At 35.0% G+C, this 20008-nt stretch overlaps 3 protein-coding genes across 4 annotated transcripts; 2 read left to right on the forward strand and 1 right to left on the reverse strand.

Moving 5' to 3' along the window:
- Positions 1 to 4772: 4772 nt before the first annotated feature.
- LOC115978332 lies at positions 4773 to 6628 on the forward strand. The gene is made up of 3 exons (XM_031100353.1): positions 4773 to 5330; positions 5879 to 6167; positions 6401 to 6628. Exons 1-3 carry the CDS (start codon positions 4773 to 4775, stop codon positions 6418 to 6420), a joined length of 867 nt encoding a protein of 288 aa, XP_030956213.1. The 3' UTR covers positions 6421 to 6628.
- Positions 6629 to 9477: 2849 nt separating this feature from the next.
- On the reverse strand, positions 9478 to 11410 carry LOC115978331 (pentatricopeptide repeat-containing protein At3g28660-like). Its single transcript, XM_031100352.1, has one exon. The coding sequence runs from the start codon at positions 11287 to 11289 to the stop codon at positions 9799 to 9801; it is 1491 nt and encodes a 496-aa protein (XP_030956212.1). The 5' UTR covers positions 11290 to 11410; the 3' UTR covers positions 9478 to 9798.
- A 1489-nt stretch (positions 11411 to 12899) lies between these two features.
- LOC115976807 (uncharacterized protein YtfP-like) lies at positions 12900 to 19777 on the forward strand. 2 transcript variants are annotated; one of them, XM_031098289.1, is made up of 16 exons: positions 12902 to 13148; positions 13249 to 13374; positions 13482 to 13541; positions 14785 to 14898; positions 14973 to 15060; positions 16056 to 16201; positions 16284 to 16385; positions 17026 to 17097; positions 17171 to 17270; positions 17339 to 17421; positions 17926 to 18003; positions 18098 to 18196; positions 18286 to 18336; positions 18417 to 18473; positions 18569 to 18610; positions 19211 to 19777. In XM_031098289.1, the coding sequence occupies exons 1-16, from the start codon at positions 13008 to 13010 to the stop codon at positions 19292 to 19294; spliced, it is 1443 nt and encodes a 480-aa protein (XP_030954149.1). In that variant the 5' UTR covers positions 12902 to 13007; the 3' UTR covers positions 19295 to 19777. The 2 variants fall into 2 exon arrangements, with proteins under 2 accessions (XP_030954150.1, XP_030954149.1); XM_031098290.1 differs by lacking the exons at positions 18569 to 18610; positions 19211 to 19777 and having other exon boundaries at positions 12900 to 13148; positions 18098 to 18173; positions 18417 to 18462.
- The last annotated feature ends 231 nt before the right edge of the window (positions 19778 to 20008 follow it).

The raw sequence follows: 20008 nt of genomic DNA on the forward strand, positions 1-20008 counted from the left end.
CCGGATCTGAATGGCCATCATACAGAGAGAACGTAGGTTGATGGAACCGCCGAGGATGGGTGGCATCGTCTATGTTCCTTTTAAAGGGTGACTTGGAAATTTGACTCAGGGCTTTGTTCATGGCATCGCTTCCCAAGCCCCTGCTAGTTGGACTTCTACGCCTACGCCTACGGCGATGTTCCTCTTCATAGGAGAAAGTCTCGCTTTGCGGAGTTCTCGACCTCCGCCTATAACTAGTTCCATCCGACTCCCCGGATGATGGTTCAGAGCGAGGTGGGGAACGCTCCCGCCGTACATGGTGCAACTCTCTCTTCAAGTCTGCAATCTCACGTTGCAGATCCCCATCATGCTTCGCATGGGAGACGTGACTCTTCCCCCATGAATGGCTCCTGGTGGTATGAGTTGTATGTATACTCCCCTCCCGGACTTCTCTCCGTTCGGGACTCCTTCGAAGACCACCATGCTGAGAGCCCCTTGACTCCACCTGATGCAGGTTGACATCATCCTGATGCGGTCCCACTGTGAGATGAGGTGGTTCCACTCCTTCCATTGGAAACGTTGTACCAGAAGTTCTATAAGCTAACACAAGCTCTCCCCACAGACGGCGCCAATGGTAAGGACGCGATTTGCAACGAACCTGAACAGTGTTGGGTTCGCACGTAAAAAGGCCCAGACAATATAATTTGTAGAGCGTGGGTGTAAAGAACTAGGTTAACGGTGGTCTCCCTTACAAAGATTCACTCTCACGTATATTAAAGATCTAAAGTTGGTACAACGATCGTTTTCTTTAGTAATCAATGCAATTCTTCTTCTCTACTCTTGCTTTCTTCCTTTTTGTCTGTGTTTTTCTCCCTTTTCTTTTTTTGTTCCGATCCCCTTTCTTCATGCTCTTCTTTTAGTTTATATACCTCCCTTTGTGTTCCATCCTCACCGCACACGTGTAGGTTGGGTCCGGAGGATTTCTTTCTGTCCCATCTAGCACCTCCTGGAACTTCCTATGGGCAGCTGTAAGGCTGCTTCCTTACTGTTCAGGTATCACCTCCACATTAATGCAGCCAAAGAGTTGGTTGAGAGGTCATTAATGCGGAGGCAGCTGTAGTTATAGATATTTGTTTGCCTTATCTCTTTCATCCTTGGTCGGTTATTCTATCCTTTACGGTGACCTAATTCTGAGGTCTGGTTGCAATAAGACCACGTCCTGATCGTCCTCGGACGCATACTGCCGAGGAGTATGGTGTCCTCGGACGGATATGCATCCTCGGATGGGCCATGGGCCCAACAATCCTGAATCAATTCTGAACTTTATGGGCCTATTGATCGAACGGTCCCCACAACATTAAATAGCAAGAATTGAAAGAATTATAGATCTTCCCCCCTTAATTCAGAATTGTCATGACCTGTTAAATAAAAACACAACTTTTTTTTTGAGAAGAAAATAAAAGCACAACTTAAAAATTGTTTTAAGCCTAGGACATATTTAATTAGACCTTTAAAATCACAACTTTTATATCAATTAGCTGCAGACCCACGCCATGCTTGGTATATATAATTATTTGAGATGTGGTCTAATGTATAATTTATTCTCTAAATTTTATTATAAATAATTTGTTCTCCTTAAATCCTAAACAATTTCTAAAAGTAATTTTCATCTCCCTATTTTCACAAAACTCTATAATTTTATAATTTTGGTGTTTTGTTGATATTATTCTTTTTTATTTAAAGTGATTCATATTCTTCTAACTATTGTTATTATGCATTATATTTTCCTAATTTCTTTTGGAATAACTAAAATTAAGTTTCAAATTTCTTATTCTCTTAAGGAGAATACGATGATAATCAAAACTTATCACATAATTACAATTGATATTATTCAAATAATTGATAGGCGGATTCAAATATAGAGTCATATAAAATAACTATAATATTTCATTTATATAAAATTTAGGTATAGGTACAAGTGTGCTATACTTTAAATCTTTCAATTAACTTCAATCAAGTAGTTGTATTGATCAATCAATGATGAATTTTTTTTTTTTTTTACTAGAAAATAACATTATCTGTATTATGAATCATCAAATCTTTTTTATGGGAATAATAGAATCATTTGGTTCAATTTAATTGAAGAATCTATGATATAACACTTATGGAATTAGGTCACCAAAAAAAAACTATGAATTGTACCAAAATTTTATTCATTTTATTAAATTATTAGGTTCAAGTAATTATTTGCATTGACTTTAAGCATATCCAGCCAACTAATTAACTAAATGAGCTCAAGAAGTTACGATTTAACTTATTTGATTTGACATTATCACAATTTAGTCCACAAACTTTTGATTTTTAACATAATTTCCTAAGGCTTGGACTAAATAAATCTATTAAGATTAAGTCCAAACCTTAGTAATTCTAAGTGTTTGTTTGGCTAGCTTATTTTTTGCCAACTTATTTTACTATTTAGCCTATTTTTGCTACTATTCATAGGTCCCACTGTACTATTTCAACTAACATTTACCTTTATCTACAGTACTTTTAGCAAAAAGTTTTCAGTTTCAGCAAAATAAGTGAATCTCAAACAGACCATAAATATAATAATTGAAAGAGCTGCATGTTGGACTAAATTAGATTCCCTTGAATAATTTGATTAAAATTGAAAAAAAAAAAAAAAAAAGAGAGCAAAAGAAAAAAAAGAGAGGTGTTTTACTGTCACTACAACGATGTAGCCTTACTATAAAATGACAAGATTTAAGTACAGTATTTAGGTGTTATTCCTTAAATTCTCCTCTTAAGATTTTGCCATGTAGATTTTTTACTCATGGAATAAAAATGTATTTTTTAGTTAAATAGTCACATGTTTAAGTTTTAAGATGAAAACCTAAAAAACAACACTCAATGTACTATACTTAAATTTTATCTTTCTCTAAATATTGCCCTTTAAATAGGGATTGCATAATAGTCAAATCAGAACTAGTTTTTTATGGTCGAAGGTACTTAAATTTTATCTTTCTCTAAATATTGCCCTTTAAATAGGGATTGCATAATAGTCAAATCAGAACTAGTTTTTTATGGTCGAAGGTAAATTTTTGTAATGGCAAATTGTCAATATATTAATCGTGAGGTGAACAAATGTGCAAATGTAGCAAAAAGAGGATGTGCTCAACAGGAAGACTTTATAATTTTTGAAGAATCCTCCTCTGTTGATCTTTTAATTATTTAAACTTTGATTCTTTGTAGTTTGTTCTCTCATAGGCTTTATATATATATATATATATATATAGAGAGAGAGAGAGAGAGAGAGAGAGAGAGAGAGGGGCTTTCTTTAGCTATGCCCTCTATTTTGGCTAGTTAGCTTTGATATACAACTTCCCTTTAACCAAAAAAAATAGTTGTCAACGACTCGACATGACAAAACAAATCCAGTTATGCAACGCCCATCACATAACTTACATCTGTTGGTCCCAATGTTTTTCTTATTCATCTCCCTGCTAATGGGAATAAAATCTTCTAATCCATCTTTTTAATTATATTTTATGCTCAATCAACTACAATATGTGTTATATGTCTGATTTTTTTCTTCTTTTTTTTTATGATTTTAAACTTTGATTATTTTATAAGAAAAAAGAACATGTGACAACTTATGATGATATAATGGGGGATTCTAGCATTTTACCCTTATTTTTAAAAAAATTTAGCAATGTCCCTGTTTTGAAACTATTTAGGTCCGTGCCTTTGTTTTGAAACTCGATTTTCTCAAAATCGAGTTTCAATGAAAAACTCAGTTGCTTTAAAATCGAGTTATGTCCAATCAAACTTTAAAATAAAAAAATAAAATTGAAATTCAATTTTTTTTTTTTTTTTTTTTTTTTAGTATGATAGTGCATAACTCGATTTTAAAGCAATCGAGTTTTTCATTGAAACTTAATTTTGAAAAAATCGAGTTTCAAAACAAGAGCATGGACTTAAATAATTTCAAAATATGGACATATTGCTAAATTTTTAAAAAATTAAAGACAAAATACTAGAATTCCCTGATACAATGTAACTTATGATGAAATAATATAAAATAGAAGGGCAGAAATTGGGTTCAATGTTTAGTATATTTAACTAGTCATGATGATGGCACATCGTTAAACGTGCACAAAGGTTACCATAATGACAAATTCAATGCCGAGCACTAGACCTGGCCAAATCCAAAATTGAATACTCAGAATTAGCACCTTTTCTTTGAGATAGTTTTGTTCTGAATTAAAGATACCCAATCAAACAAATTAACAGAAGATTGCTTAGAACCGCTCATTAATGTGTGCTCTAATTAGTTAAGGCCAACAGTGCTTTGGTTTTACGCGATAGACACACGGTACAGCTAGTATTTCATTAAAAAGACACTTCCTTTACCAATGACAAATCAAATGGAATTGCTTCAACATTAGCTATCCCGATCTAAACTAGCTCAGTACAACATTAACTTCTCGAACAGCCAGTTAGTTTTCACGTCTTTGTTATCGTCACTAAATTTTCCTATATAAAAGGGAAAATCCTATTACACATACACGAATATATTAGCTTTTGTAACAACCCCATAGCAACATTTCTTCTCTCATCAAATTGAGTGTTTTCTCTCTACCAAACACGTCCACCACATTTCCCATTCTCTCTAACACCATCACACATTGTCTCAGATCATTAGCTTATTCAAAATCAGGTATAAACCAAATCAAACACAAATCTTCGACACCATTTTTGTCAATATTTGATCTTATTTTATTTAGAGTGCTATGGAACTTTTCCATAAGGCCCAAGTGGTACGTTTCCGAAGCCACCATGACAAGTACCTACTAGCCGATGAGGATGAAGAAGCTGTAAGCCAAGATCGCAATGGTTCGGTCAAGAATGCTAGATGGACTGTGGAGTTCATTGACAATGCCAATGTTTTACGTTTCAAAAGCTGTTATGGAAAGTACTTAACAGCTTCAAACATGCCATTTCTATTAGGAATGACAGGCAAGAAAGTGCTACAAACATTGCCAAAAAGATTGGATTCCTCGTTGGAATGGGAGCCCATTAGAGAAGGATTCCAGGTCAGGCTCAGGACACGTTACGGCCAATACTTACGTGCAAATGGAGGTTTGCCACCTTGGCGGAACTCGATCACGCATGATATTCCACATAGAACTGCAACGCAGGATTGGGTTCTGTGGGAGGTGGATATGGTAGAGATTCGAATGCAATCTCCACCTACTCCACTGGTGTTACAACCGGTTAAACGAACGGATTCTTTTTCTTCAGAAGCAGGCTCCAAGATTGAACTTATGTCCCCTGATTTGGGAGAAGAGGTTTGATTTGATTCATTTATGGCCCTATTTGATTGTTCCATGAAATATGAATATGATTCATATAGGAATGAGTTAAAGGTTACATTTAGATTTAGTATAAATTATTTAATTATAACTTAAATATTTGATGGATTTGAGCTTTGAGGGTTTCCATCTCATACTTTGTTCATGTAATTTAAACTAAAAATTTGATTCCAATTATTTTCTTCAAATAATTCCATCCAAATAAACTATAAAGAAAGTATCATAAATATCGAGGGCATCTAATGAATGTAAATAATAGACTATTCTGCGCCCTTTTTATATTTGATGGGCTCTACATACCTGTAGAATCCACATGCTGTGAAGGGGTGTTGTATAAACCCTTCTGATCTTCTCATTTGTGATAGCAATGTTTCTGACCCTTTTTCAATGATTCCACTAAAAGTGTTGGATTTTGCATTAGAAACAAATCATGTCATTATGAAAAGTAATATTTAGCAATGATTTATTTTTTGTTGAATGGAATTTATATTGGGCTTATGTTGTCTTTTGTTATTTAAATGTAGTTGAGTAACGAGTTATCTGGTTCACCCATGAAAGCCGAAGGCAGGATTATCTATTATAACGTGGCTAATGAAAAAGGAGATGTTGAGGACGAATCCAAAGGACTTTCCTTCACATTCAAGGGGAGTGGTGTGGAGGAATTAAAGCAAAAGTTGATGGAAGAGACGGCACTTAGTGATATCCTTGTGTGCTCTCGCAATCCCTTGAATGGGGAACTGTACCCCATTCGCTTACATCTTCCTCCAAACAAGACTAATATGCATGTCGTTGTTGTTCCATCATCATGGAAAGGTTAATTTTTTTACTAGTCTTTTTGCTTTTTAATGTGTCCAATAGACTAATTGTTAAACATTAAATTTATTGTTTTTTATCCACTTAAGATTTTGGGACAAGTGATAATTTATTATGTCACTCATCTGGTCATGACTGCCAAAGAGAATTATATATATATATATATATATATATCATGTTCTTTTCCTTGTTGTTACGGTGGCCTAACATGGTTCATTTTGTGCACTTACCAGGGAATCCTACTGAACTATAATCCGAGTTTGCATTTGCGGCACCATAACGTATGCGCATATTCCGTACATTAATTGTACTCCCTAATTCAAACCACTGGGGCAAGGAAGCACCACATGATGCAGAAAAGCTACTATCTTATATTTGCTGCATGGTTTTTGAAATTTGGATAGAGGAAGAGGACTCTTGAATTTTATCATGTTATAGATAGAGGAAGAGAACTCATGAATTTTGTCGTGTGCTATAGAACTTTATTTATGTCGTATTTTGTTCCAAATTGTATGGTGTTATCATATATTCTGACTTTTTTATTTTTTTTTCATTGAATCATATTTTTTTGACTTGAGTTTATTGTTTCTAGGGAGATTGCACATTGTACGCAAGTCTTTTTCATTCTTGAATTAGTTTATATTATTGAATATTTAACCTATCAAATCATTCAAGCATGATTATTCCAACACAAAAGTCTCCATAATTTATAGAAGTTTGATTTGAGGGAAAAAGCCTTCGTATAATTGAGTTTAATTTCATAATGGTATAAACATGAGAAGAACGCAGATTTAATGTGTCTATCTCTTACAATTAGGTCAATTTTATGGTTGTGATTGACTGATTGTTGTGTATTGTTGGAGATGCCTTCTAATTAGACACTGTAGATTTTCCTTTTTTCTAAAATTATTGATTTGTTTATTAGTTTACAGGTATTACAAAAAATCAATTTAGTGGAGGCTCTAAAGGGAAAACCAAATTGTTTTTTTACAAGGTTTGAGGTTGTACACTGGGGAAAGAGAAAATGTTTTCTTTCTTTCTTTCTTTTTCTCGTTTGGCTTAATTTCATAAAGTGTCACATGCAGTGGCTATCAGTTTCCCAGATAAATGCCTAATTCTTCTGTTCTCCCTGATCCATATAGCCTATAGGTACAGGTGAAGGAGAACAAAACAACTTAAAAACATTTGATTATTTGAAACTAACCCTCAATTAGTACTTTTTCCCAACAAAAGTGTGGAACTTTGGTTCTTCGTTCCTTGACTCGGCATAAATAGTCTACCGCATTGACACCAACTCTTCATGAAATTATTCACTTCTAGATGACTCTCATAGAATTTCTGGTATATATAGTAAATGTGTGTATAACAATGTGTGTGCATCTTATATAGATGTTGAATGCTATACATATGGTTCCACAAAATGTAAAAAGTGGTGTACTAAACATTTACTAGGTGATCCAGTGGGGTTAGTCGAGTGGTTGGGTACTCGGTCTCAAAGTGGCTATTTTAGATTTGACTAGGAGCTACTTAGTTCAAGTCCGGGTACCAGCACTTTGAAAAAACTCTCTGGGCTAGTGATTTACCCTGCTATGGGCCCACCCGTTGCGAACAGTGATTAGTCTCTGGTTAAAAGCTTTGAAAAAACACCCAAAAAAAAAAAAAAAAACCCATTTACTAGGAGCCTTTTTGTAATTGGACTTGGGATTAGGCCTAGGGGCTAGAGCCTTTCCGGTTGATGGGTATACACATAGGGATAGAGTGCAGAAGTTGGAAAAAAAAAGAAAGAGGATGACTTTTTTTTTTCTTTAGTCATACCAAAAGAAGGAAGAAGTGGGACAGATAATGGACATGCAAACAATACGCTGTACATTAAAATACGTTGTGGCCCCAGAAGAGTCATATGAACTCAAACCGTCAGATATGACCTCTGCTATCCATCATATAAATACATGTCCTCCAAATTTCTTCTCAACTCTCACAAAACATGAACTGACAAATCGTTTCAAGGCATTTCTCATTTCAATTACCAAACTTTTGCTCCAAATTTTGTCGAAATTTGATCCACAACTTCCACGGCCAACACCACCTTCTGATGATGCTGTAGAGTTTAAATCCATTCACTGTAACAAAAGCTACAATGACCATGCTACATACCAACAAAAATGAAGGACTGATGAAAAGGTAACACATGCCACTAGTTTTAATCAAACTACATCAGATTTCATGTTCCCCACCTTTCAGACTTCAAGCAAGTTAAAAAAACAAAAGGTGGAGCTTTTTTTTTTTTTTCACTGTCATCATTAACATAACCACTTCTTTTAGTTGTTGTCATCATTAATATCAACATCATCATCCAATTCTACTTACAGTATTCTTCTAAAAAAAAAAAAAAATCTACTTTTAGTATTGAACCTGTGGTTTGTGACCACTAACTTCTATGCACGGTAGAGGCAAAGTCAAATAATTTTCTAACACATGGGTCAGGAAACTTGTCACCCTTGAGAAGTATGTACGCCCTGTACTTTTGTTAGTATTTATTGTACCAAGGCCGATGGGAAGACAGCATGGTGAGCTCAAGTGATCAACTAGTCTGGTTGTTGTTCTGCCTACAGCTGCCGCAGGGGGAAAAATTTTGGGTGTGAAATTAAGTACTTGGGCCTTTTTCTGAAGGTATCAGGGTCCTTTAGTTCCTATCCTGTTACTGAACAAAAAAACAAATGTTCCTAGCTTATAGGAAACAGAACCTCTGTTCCTGTTCCTGTTCCTTTGACAATGTGTTGGTCCAACAAGCTTGATCCCCAAAATTATGTTTGAATGAATAAATGATTCTGTGATAATGGTGGAAGTTTCGGGTAACAAATCTACAATACAGCCTCGAAGAAGAGAACATGTGGTCGTAAGTGCCCTCTTCCACGCATGTTATGGACATCAATCCAAGGCATTTACCAACCACCTGCACAATTAAAATCTGGATAAGAACAGAGAGGATGTTTCCAAATCATTTTTGAAGTTAATATCATGGTCATTGAACTACGTACCAGCACTCAGTTACAGACCAGGGCATTAATGTAGTAGTAAGCATTCCCCAATCTGTCACAAGCACCTGCAATGGTTGTTCAGTTTTTGGGGACGTTTTCATTACCATAATCACTTTCAAATTTCCTTTTTAACTAATTTTAGTGTTGATACTTTTAAGTAATGCCAATTAAACCATTCTTCACTGATTAGTGGAATTTTTATGTCATTGAGTTTGCAAGACCCATTTTGACCTACGGAAAAACATCATGATACTATCTCTGAAAACATGGAAATCCCACTAAAATAGAAAGCCATGATAAAGTAACATTATTAAAATAGATTTCAGTGGTTGTTCTAGTTTTCTCCCCAAATGCTTGCCAATAGTAGGTCAAGATGCCAATTATATTGCATAACATGTGAATGGTTGTGTGGAAGCCATTCAATCTCTCAGGATCCTGTGCATATACAAATGGTTGCCATCCATCTCTTGATAATCAATTTGCCACTGTGGCTTTAACAGAAATCATTGGAGTATCATTAATTTAAGGATTTCCAACATAAAACTATACATATCATATGCCTGCAGATCCTTCAGCATGTTCTAACAAGGATCTTAAACTAACTCAAGGGACAGTAGCTCCAGAATTGCACATATCTGAGCTCTGTGCAAATGTGATACATCCCCTGAAACAAACTCATTCACCTTGCCATCCACCTCTATCATACTACACCCTGGTGTTTTCTTAAGTCCCCTATCACCAATGATCCTCCTTATCCTACATGCATCTTCACCTCTCCGTGCACCCAAATAAATGTTTGACAACTGAACATAAGCTCCATCTTCTTCTACTCCATCATTTTCTAGCATTAAAAGCTCTTCAACAGCAAGCTCTGCAAGATCAACATTATTATGAACTCGACAACCACTCAGTAAGGCACCCCAGACAGAAGCAAGTGGCTTCATTGGCATTCTTCTTATGAGCTGAAGTGCTTCATCCAATCGACCTGCTCTACATAGCAAGTCCACAACGCAACTATAATGCTCATGTTTTGGTCTAATACCATATCCATTTTCCATGTCATCCAACAGCAATTGGCCTTCCTCTTGGAGTCCTGCATGTGTACATGCCACTAGAACCCCAAGAAGGACAACCCCATCAGGCCTTATCCCATCATCTACCTGCATCCTATCCAAGCAATGAATTGCCATCCTTGCGTACCCATGTACTGCCAATCCTCCAATCATGGCTGCCCATGAAAACACATTCCTTTTAGGCATCCTCTCAAAGACTTCCTCAGCCATGTCTATACACCCACATTTAGTATACATATCAACAAGCGCTGTCGCCACAAACACATCTGATTCCATCCCATTCCTCTTCTTAACATACTCATGAATCCATTTCCCTTGCAAAACCGCCCCCGTTTGAGCACAAGCTGAAAGCACAGTAGTTACACAAAATTCATCAGGCTCAACTCCACTCATCAACATATCCCGAAAAACCCTCAAAGCCTCAGAACCCATATTACACTTAACATAGCCATTCATAAGAACATTCCACTGAATAGCATCTAAACAAGGAATTTCATCAAACACTTTGCATGCATCATCCAAAACCTTACACTCAACATAAACTCTAATAAGCGCAGTCTGAACATGACCATCAAACAAAACCAACCCATTTTTGAGTACCCAATTGTGAGTTTGCTTGCCTGCAAGTACCCATTTGGCATTCGCGCAAGCCGAAAGAACAAAATGAAAGGTGTGGTTGTCGGGAGCTAGTAAGTTACTACCATAATCTTTCAACATGAGGTGAAAGTAATGAAGAGCAAGTTGAGGCTGTGAGCTACGGGAATAGGCTCTGATAAGAGTGTTGTAGATAAAGGAATTGGGTGTTTGGATATGGGTGAAGATGAGCGAAGCGTAGGAGAGGCTACCGGAATCGGAGAGAGCACAAAAGGCGAGGAGTTTGCTGAGGGCGTAGTTGTTGTGGTGGAGACCGTGGGTGAGGAAAATGGCGTGGATGGGCTTGAGTTGGTGCATGGTGGTGCAGCGTTGAGCCAGTGACATGCAACGCTTCCATGCTCGGAGATGGGCGGCCATGTAGTGTGTGCATTGTTTAAGGGGCTTCGAGGCAACGATGGTATTGGTGAAAGGAGTTTCCAAAGTGAAAATTGAGTTCGAATGCCATGCAAGTAAGGAATAGAAATCCTCAGTTTTATTGTGTCTGAGTGCGTTTCTAACTATTTTTTTTAAGTGTTTTTTTTTTAACCCTCCAATAACTAAATATATGAGGTTACTTTCTTTTATTTTCTATATTTTATACTTTAGTTGTTTTATTGGGAAAAAAAAAAAGAACATTTAATAAAATTTTTTTTTTTGGAACCAAAAACATTTAATAAATTGTGATAAGTGAAATCATTAAAAAAAAAAAGGTCAAATTAAGGGCATTCATTAATATTGGGAAACAAATGCAATGGAGCTACTTTTTATAAACCATGAAACTACTTTCACTATTAAAAAAAAAAAAAAAAATCATATTTTAACTAAATTTTGTTCTTTTTGCTATTTCTTAATGCAAATGGGACTTAATAGATGCTTCATTAACGCATGAAACACTAGTTAACAAAAAAAAATTATTTTTTAATGGTTATAAATATCCTAAATCTACCCTTACCCTAGGTTCTTGAACCTAATAATAAATGCATACTCTCCTCCTCATTCATATAAACCAATCTTATTAGTGAGATACTTAAATCCACTATTATCACTTAATAGAGAATATTAAATTTGTGACCAAAAAAAATAAATAAATAAAATTGTGTCCTTGTATTTTTTGTCACAAATTCTATTAAGAGGTATAATCTGCTTATCTCTTAGAAGAAAATTTATCATACATATAATACATGCATTCACCCTCTCACGTAAGAGTGAACTTCACAAGTATGAGATCTACTTTATGTAAAAGGGTAGATCTCGTCCCTTCAATGTAGCATCCACCCTCTCAAGAAAGGGCGGAGCCAGGGGGGTCGAGGGGGGGCATTTGCCCCCCGACCCCACCCAAAAAATCTATTAATATTTCTTCTATTATATTATATAATAAAATAAATGCATTTAACAATTATATAAATAAATAGTTAATAAAGAGGATGGTTTTTTAAACCAAAACCAAAACCCTCCTTATATAACATTTTTTATAATTACAATTTCAAAATGAGTTTTTATGTAAATAAACCCCTAATAGATAAATAATATAATGAATATGTTATTTTATTTTGAATTTTCTTGCATTCAAATATTGCTTGATATACACATGAATTAATTGTTATTTTGCAAATTGATCTCAAATACTATATGTGTGTGTGTGTGTGTGCGCATACGCGTAAATGTGATGTTAAATATAATTTCCCCCCCCCCCCCTTAAGTTAGATCCTGGCTTCGCCAATGCTATCACGTAAGAGTGAACTTCACAAGTATGAGACCTACTCTATATAAGAGGGTAGATCTTATCCCTTTGAGAAAGTATACTTTATTTCAGATGTCTTTTCCTTCATAGTTGGTAAAACTCATTAGTTGTGGGACCCACCTATTGTGAAAAGGATAAATATAAACCCGAAACACGGTGTACTTTCTCTATTCCTCGAGGACATCCAAGTAAATTAATGCCATGGGTTAAACACTAGACAGCAATTAAGTTATGACTTATGATTTCGAATAGTTGGGGAGTAAACAGCAAAAAGTTATGATTTTCGGATCAGGTCGCCAAAAAACACTCTTTTATCCCTGGTGCGCCCAAATTTTTCATAGTATCACTAGTTACCATGAGCTTCACTTTGGCGCGCTTCATCCTCACCAGTGGGATTTCCACACAAGCTGGAAGTACCGCCAGAAACCATGGCTCTCTCCTTTTAACCCCCAGGGCAAGAAAATTTACTACAACTGCCATACCCTTAGCTCAAAAGGTAACATTTTTACACATTACCCTCTTCTTTTTCTCAGCAACCAAACAGAGAAAAAAAAAAGTTGGGTTTTTTTAATTGTTTGGTTTTCTTTAATGGGCAGTCAAGTGAAGAACTGTTGGTGGTAGTTGGGGGTGGAGCTGCTGGGGTTTTTGGAGCAATTAGAGCAAAGACTCTTGCGCCTAATCTTAAAGTGGTGGTTATTGAGAAAGGGAAACCTTTGTCAAAGGTTTTTGTTTTATTACATATTCTTGGAAAATCTTAAAAAAAAAAAAATGTTATTTGGTTTATTATTCATATATATATATATATATATATTAATGTTATTGTTTGTAGGTGAAAATATCTGGAGGTGGTAGGTGCAATGTGACAAATGGGCATTGTACTGACAATTTGGTGAGCATTATAATTTATTATCACAAGTAAGAAATTTGATAAATGGAAGTTATGGGTGTAAGTTTTATAATGAAATAGCTCACACACTTTATGGCAATACATAGTGCCATAAGTTAAGTTATGGATGAATTGTTGTATGGTGTTGGTGTGTAATAATATTGTTAAGCAAATGATGTTATCTTTGAATATATTTATTTTAATACTTTTTTTTTCAGGAAACCACATTTCTCTTGTCTAAATATTATGAAGAACTAGAAGATGGTGATTTGACCGTGTTTTTTGTCTGTTCAGTTAGAGTTGTTATTGGCTATTATGGGTGGGCAAAAAAGTAATTTAAGTTGTAAATTCAAATGAAAACCAATAACAACTTATTACCTATAATTTGTTGTGAAAGTATTGTGAAAATGTGAAAATGTTGTATGGTGTTGGTGTGTAATAATATTGTTAAGCAAATGATGTTATCTTTGAATATATTTATTTTAATACTTTTTTTTTCAGGAAACCACATTTCTCTTGTCTAAATATTATGAAGAACTAGAAGATGGTGATTTGACCGTGTTTTTTGTCTGTTCAGTTAGAGTTGTTATTGGCTATTATGAGTGGGCAAAAAAGTAATTTAAGTTGTAAATTCAAATGAGAACCAATAACAACTTATTACCTATGATTTGTTGTGAAAATGTTGTAGACATAGCACTTCTCTATTTGTTAAGTAAAATTGTCAACTGCTTGTTATTCACTTATTTGCGTTTATGGGAACAAAAAATTTTCACCATAATTGACTCGAATAAGTTGTAACAGGAATATTGGACTTGTTTTTGTTATGACAATATTTTTACCTACAGTTATGTTCTACATTTTAAATGCTGCATTGTAATCAGAACAATGAATTCCCACATGCCAAAAACTGTGGAAGATCATTTGCTCTACAGTTCTACACTCTAAAAATTCTAGAATAACTTATTCATCATCTGTTTTGGGAGTGAAACATGAAAATTTTTAGTAGCTTGGATTTTTAGGTGACATAAAATTTCAAAGGTTATTAAATTAATTTTGGCTCATGTCTGGGAAGGGAAATGATTGACATCATTCTTGTTATGATGTTTCTCAGTTGTTAACTCTATTAAAATGTAAAGAGTTTGCAATTTTAATTGGCTTTATAACAATTTCTTCCTTTTTCCCAATTGATTCGTTGCACTAAACTTAGTATATTGATGTTCCCTAAAAATTAAGAATTTGTTCTTAGATTCTTGCAGAACATTATCCTAGGGGTCATAAAGAACTGAGAGGATCTTTTTTCTACACACACGGCCCAGTGGATACCATGTCCTGGTTTTCTGATCATGGGGCGAAGCTTAAGGTTTTCTTCAAAACTGCCTGTCACTTGTTCGTTTATTTTTTGTGCATGCATAATCTATGTTTATCTGCACATAGATTGAGGATGATGGAAGGGTATTTCCTGTCAGTAACAGTTCTTCTTCGATAATTGATTGTCTAATGTCTGAAGCAACGAGGTTAGGAGGTATGATTATTTATGAATTGACTAATGTTTACTCTTATTTATCTTGCATTCAATTATATTGTAACGGTATGCCTTGGATATTAACTGTTTGTTTTCCCTGCATGACATCACATGCGTTGCAATTGGTGGGCTACGCAGGGTTCTTGGGTTTCAGGGGCTGAGATGACTTCCATCTATCCAATTCATAAATTATTTTGTGTTTCTTTTGCAAGTGTTCTATGTTTTGGCTTGATTTCACTTTGCGCTGATCCCTAATATTTAGAGCTTCAAAAACAAATAGAAATAATCTCTCATGTTGTGAATGCCTTAGAAATAATTTCACTAAATGTCCTAGGTCATTGGTTTACTGACTATAGTAACTAGTAAGTGTGTTCAATGCAAATGATCCAGACTTGTCTTTGGTGTCCAGATGCCTTGATGCTCTGATTACATTATTTATCAATTATTACAATTGTAACCTCCATGCTTAGGTAATATTATTCATCTCTGATAGCATTATATCTCAAAAAGTAGATAATTTAATCAGTAAACATTTTTCTTAATGCTAGAATCAAGAGGGAGGACTTCTTTATTGAATGTGGGGTACAGGTTAAAAAATTAAAATCCTGGCATCTGAATATTTACTGTTTGCAAGATGCTGGAACCCTGCTTCCTGTCAAAATTAAAGGCTATTGCTATTGTAACTGAAGGAATATTTGAGGAATAGTCTGCTTCTTTTAATATCCTCAAGCCTAAAAAGTTGTTGTTTGTAGCATTTTATGAGAGGGATATATTACTGCCGCATGATTCTTTTAACAACTTCATATTGTATGGGAATATCACAGATGTTCATAAACCACTAAAAATGTCTTCAGTTCATTAAGGGGAAACCTTGTCTTTTTCTGCCATAGTTCTATGTTTTCTGTTCGATATATTTTACAGAACCTGAGTGGTAGCCTTCTCAATATAATCCAACATTTTTTGTGAGCTGCCTATGCTAAAAGTTCCTCAATCAGTTTCTTTGCAGACTGGAAAAGCTGTGACAACCGCTTCTGCTACTAGTGGTGGAAAATTCCTCATTAAGATTGAGAAGAGAACAATAAATTATGTTGAATATGTTGAAGCTGATTATCTATTGATTGCTAGTGGTAGTAGTCAACAGGTTGTGATGAATAAGTGGTTCAATTGGATTGTCATGCATGTGGATTATATTTCTTGATAAGTTGTTCTTGTTCTTCTTACAGGGTTATAGTCTTGCAGCTCAACTTGGTCATGCAATTGTTGATCCAGTCCCAAGTTTGTTTACTTTCAAGATTGAGGATTCACAATTGGCAGAGTTGTCAGGAGTAATGTTTATTTCAATTGAAATCTTTACTACTTTACAATAGCTCACAATATCCTGTTCTTTGTTCTTTAAAACTCATGTACTTGAGTGCGAGGGGAAAAAATTGTATGAGTGGTTCTTTACCCAAATAGTAGTTATTATTATCCATTTCTTGAGATAAAAGTAGAAGAACTAATAGAGAGAATATGTAAATAATTACTTTTCAGAACTGGTAGTATGGAAAAAGATAACTATACCAAGTAATGGTTGTATGAATGATAAAATATTCTTATTCTAATTATTGATAAAAGAGAGTGTGCATCATGAGTTGCAATCCAGTATCATAGTAATGTGATATTGCGAATCATGCAAATTAATGATGAGTATAACTGGAAAATTGTTTACAGGTTTCCAGAAGTAGCTGATTCTGTACAGATCACATAAACTGTAACCTGATAATAACCTCTACAATTAATTCACCATTACACAATGTGGATTTTTGGGAGCTATGGATTGTAGCTATTCTGATTTTGATATTCTTTTTTTATAGTCATTATTTAGATGATTACTAGTTGTAGCTACTTGATATTGAAAGTATAATAGTCAATGTTCTATTATAAGTGCGTAGCTCAGTCAATTATTTGTTAACATTTTTATGCCAGGTTACTTTCCCTAAAGTTAAAGCTAAGCTGAAATTAGATAATGTCCAAAGTAACATACCACAGCTCACACAGGCATGCTTCTCTGACTGCGACCATCTAAATACTTGATAATGTATACCATGTGACGACAACTTTGGAATTGTAGGTTGGGCCCATGTTAGTCACACACTGGGGATTCAGTGGGCCTGTTGTTCTTCGGCTATCTGCCTGGGGGGCACGAAATCTGTTCAGTTCAGGTTACAAAGGTAATGAAAGTTCCTTCTTCTTTTAATTTTCTTTTTCCTATACGGCAACCTGATAGCATTTTATGCAGGGATGCTTGTTGTGGATTTTACACCTGATTTGCATATAGAAGATGTGAAGTCCATACTTAATAAGCACAAGCATCAGTTTGTGGTAATCCTGGATCTTATGTTTTGCTTGCAGAGATTCTAGCACTTTCCATTAAGTTATTATTATGTGTATGGCTGGAACTAGGAACTTTTTTTTTTTTTAAATATGGAAATATTTGTTGCTAGGATGGATTTATGATAATTCATGGTGAACCCAACGTCCTATCTGACTATCATGCATAGAGTTGGATCAGTAGTTTAAGTAGGTCTAGCAATTTAAACATGGAATGTATGATTAGATACAACTCATTGCAAACACCTGAGGTTAGCTTAAGATTGTGCAGTAGTAAAAGTAATGATCTTGTGTTAACATGCTCTTTAACAGGTACTTAAGGTTGGGCAAGAAAGCTTTTTTCAAATATGGTCTTAAACTAGATGCTGTGCTAAGCTTTCATGTTGACCTGTGGTGTTTACTTTTTGCATATGACTGTGACACACCAAAAATATTTTGATGTTTAGTTGTACTTGAATTGATTTTTGCTTGATTGTTTGTCCACATTTTCTGCAGAAGCAGAAAGCGGTCAATTCATGTCCTTCAGAATTTGGCCTTGTAAAGAGATTTTGGAAATATATGTTGGATCGTGAGGTATAATTGGTGTTACAAGTTGAGAGTACATCTGCTGTCTTCTGGTGAAATTTTCCAGAAGGATGATTTTCTTTTTTCTGTTATCTATATGCAGGGTTTATCTGAAGATATGTTGTGGGCTTCTGTTTCTAATAACTCATTAATTTCTGTCGCTTCTTTGTTAAAACATTGTAAGTTCAAGGTAACAGGGAAGGTAGGTTTCAACGCTTGAACTTTCCAGTTCTTTATGTTGTTCATGACTTCACGCTTTCTTGAGATGATACACCCTCTTTCCTTTTGAAGGGTCAATTTAAGGATGAATTTGTCACTGCGGGAGGTGTCCCACTTTCTGAGGTTACTCTCTCTCACTCTCGCCTCTCTCTTTCTCTCTCTCTCATTGTAAATATAACTCTGGTTTTCTTTCCTTTATGAAGATCGTGCTGAATACAATGGAAAGCAAAATACATTCACGTCTATACTTTGCTGGAGAGGTAATGTTACTTGGGTACTTCCTTACTTTCCGTTCACACCCACTGCAACCAATAAAGGCCCATTTATGGCCCTCAAAAGTTTGAATTTTCTGCAGGTACTGAACGTTGATGGGGTAACTGGTGGTTTTAATTTCCAGGTAAAACATCCATTTAATAACTAACATTAACTGTTACATATTAATAAATTATATATCTTGTAGCTCTTCTTGCAAATCCAAAATCAAATAATATCTCAATTAGCTTCTATGGGAAGCACTTCCTTGTTAGTTGCTCTAGTAGGTTCAGCTTTTGATATAGCCACCATATATACAGTTTTTCAATATAATTTCTGATTGTCTATTGTCAAAGTGAATCTGTTATTTCCTTCCCAGAAACTAGTACATATGATGTTTCATGCATTTTTCTTTGCAAGAAGGATCGTCTTTTTTCCTTCTTTTCTTTTGGCCAAATGATAGAATTTGAGCCACTCTTTCCAGTGGTTGTAGTGGCCTAAGTAAGACAACATATTTTTTGAAGAAAGATAATCCATGACTAACATGAAAGGTAGCACGTCAACCCTTTCACTGTAGTGCAACAGGTGAAAGAGTTTTATATCTAGTCCTCATAGCCATCCAAGAGACTTCAATTTTTACTTTTGAGACATAGCTGTTTGATCATTATTCAGTTTTCTCTAAGCCCTCCTGAAAGAAACAAGATATTATTTATTACTCATTGAGCCATTAGTTTTTTCTTTTCAGAATGCTTGGTCTGGTGGATACATTGCAGGAACAAGTATTGGTAAATTAGCAATCAATGCTTATCTTCAGGAGGGAGTTTTATGACATAGACATTTGGACATGACTGCTGACCCATTCATGGTTTGCTTTCACACAGAGAGGATGATTTTTTGGGAAATAGTTCTTAGTGATTCATTGTGCATGAAGGTTCTGGTCAAATTGTAAATGAACATAGTTCTTTTTAAGTTTTATTTACATTTTCAACCCCCTTATTGTCTCTCTTAAATTCTTAATTCACTCAACAAACTACTTCATCATCCATAATGATGCAGCAGTTAATGTGCTTGTGTAATTGTAATTCTAATACGTGATAAGTAGAACACGTTGTGGTTAATAATTAGTTAGAAAAGCTACAGCTGCTGGTCAGTTACAGGAATTAGTAGTTAGTATGCTGTAACAAAATTTGTTAGGGCTGAGGCCAGCTGGCAGAAGCCATGTGTTGAGTTGGCTAGGATCTTGGCACTAGTAATTCAAGTGTACTTGTATAAATATTAAATAGGCCAAGGATTGTAAAGCTACTCAGTTTTAGATGAGAGTACAGATTTTAGCCTAAGTGCTAGTTTCCAAGAGAGTGCTCTTGAAGAGTTGATTTCCCATTCTTGTGCTTCTAAGCAGCTTAGCTTTTAGTTTCATTTCAATTCCTGCTTACTTTAGGTTTGTTTGCATCACATAAATATGAACAAGTGGATACATAGCTGGATACATAGCTATTCCTTAAGGAAAACTACACTCTACTCACTTGCGGTATGAGGCAAGTTT

The sequence above is a fragment of the Quercus lobata genome, chromosome 2 (assembly GCF_001633185.2).
Source record: "Quercus lobata isolate SW786 chromosome 2, ValleyOak3.0 Primary Assembly, whole genome shotgun sequence".
Taxonomy (NCBI): domain Eukaryota; kingdom Viridiplantae; phylum Streptophyta; class Magnoliopsida; order Fagales; family Fagaceae; genus Quercus; species Quercus lobata.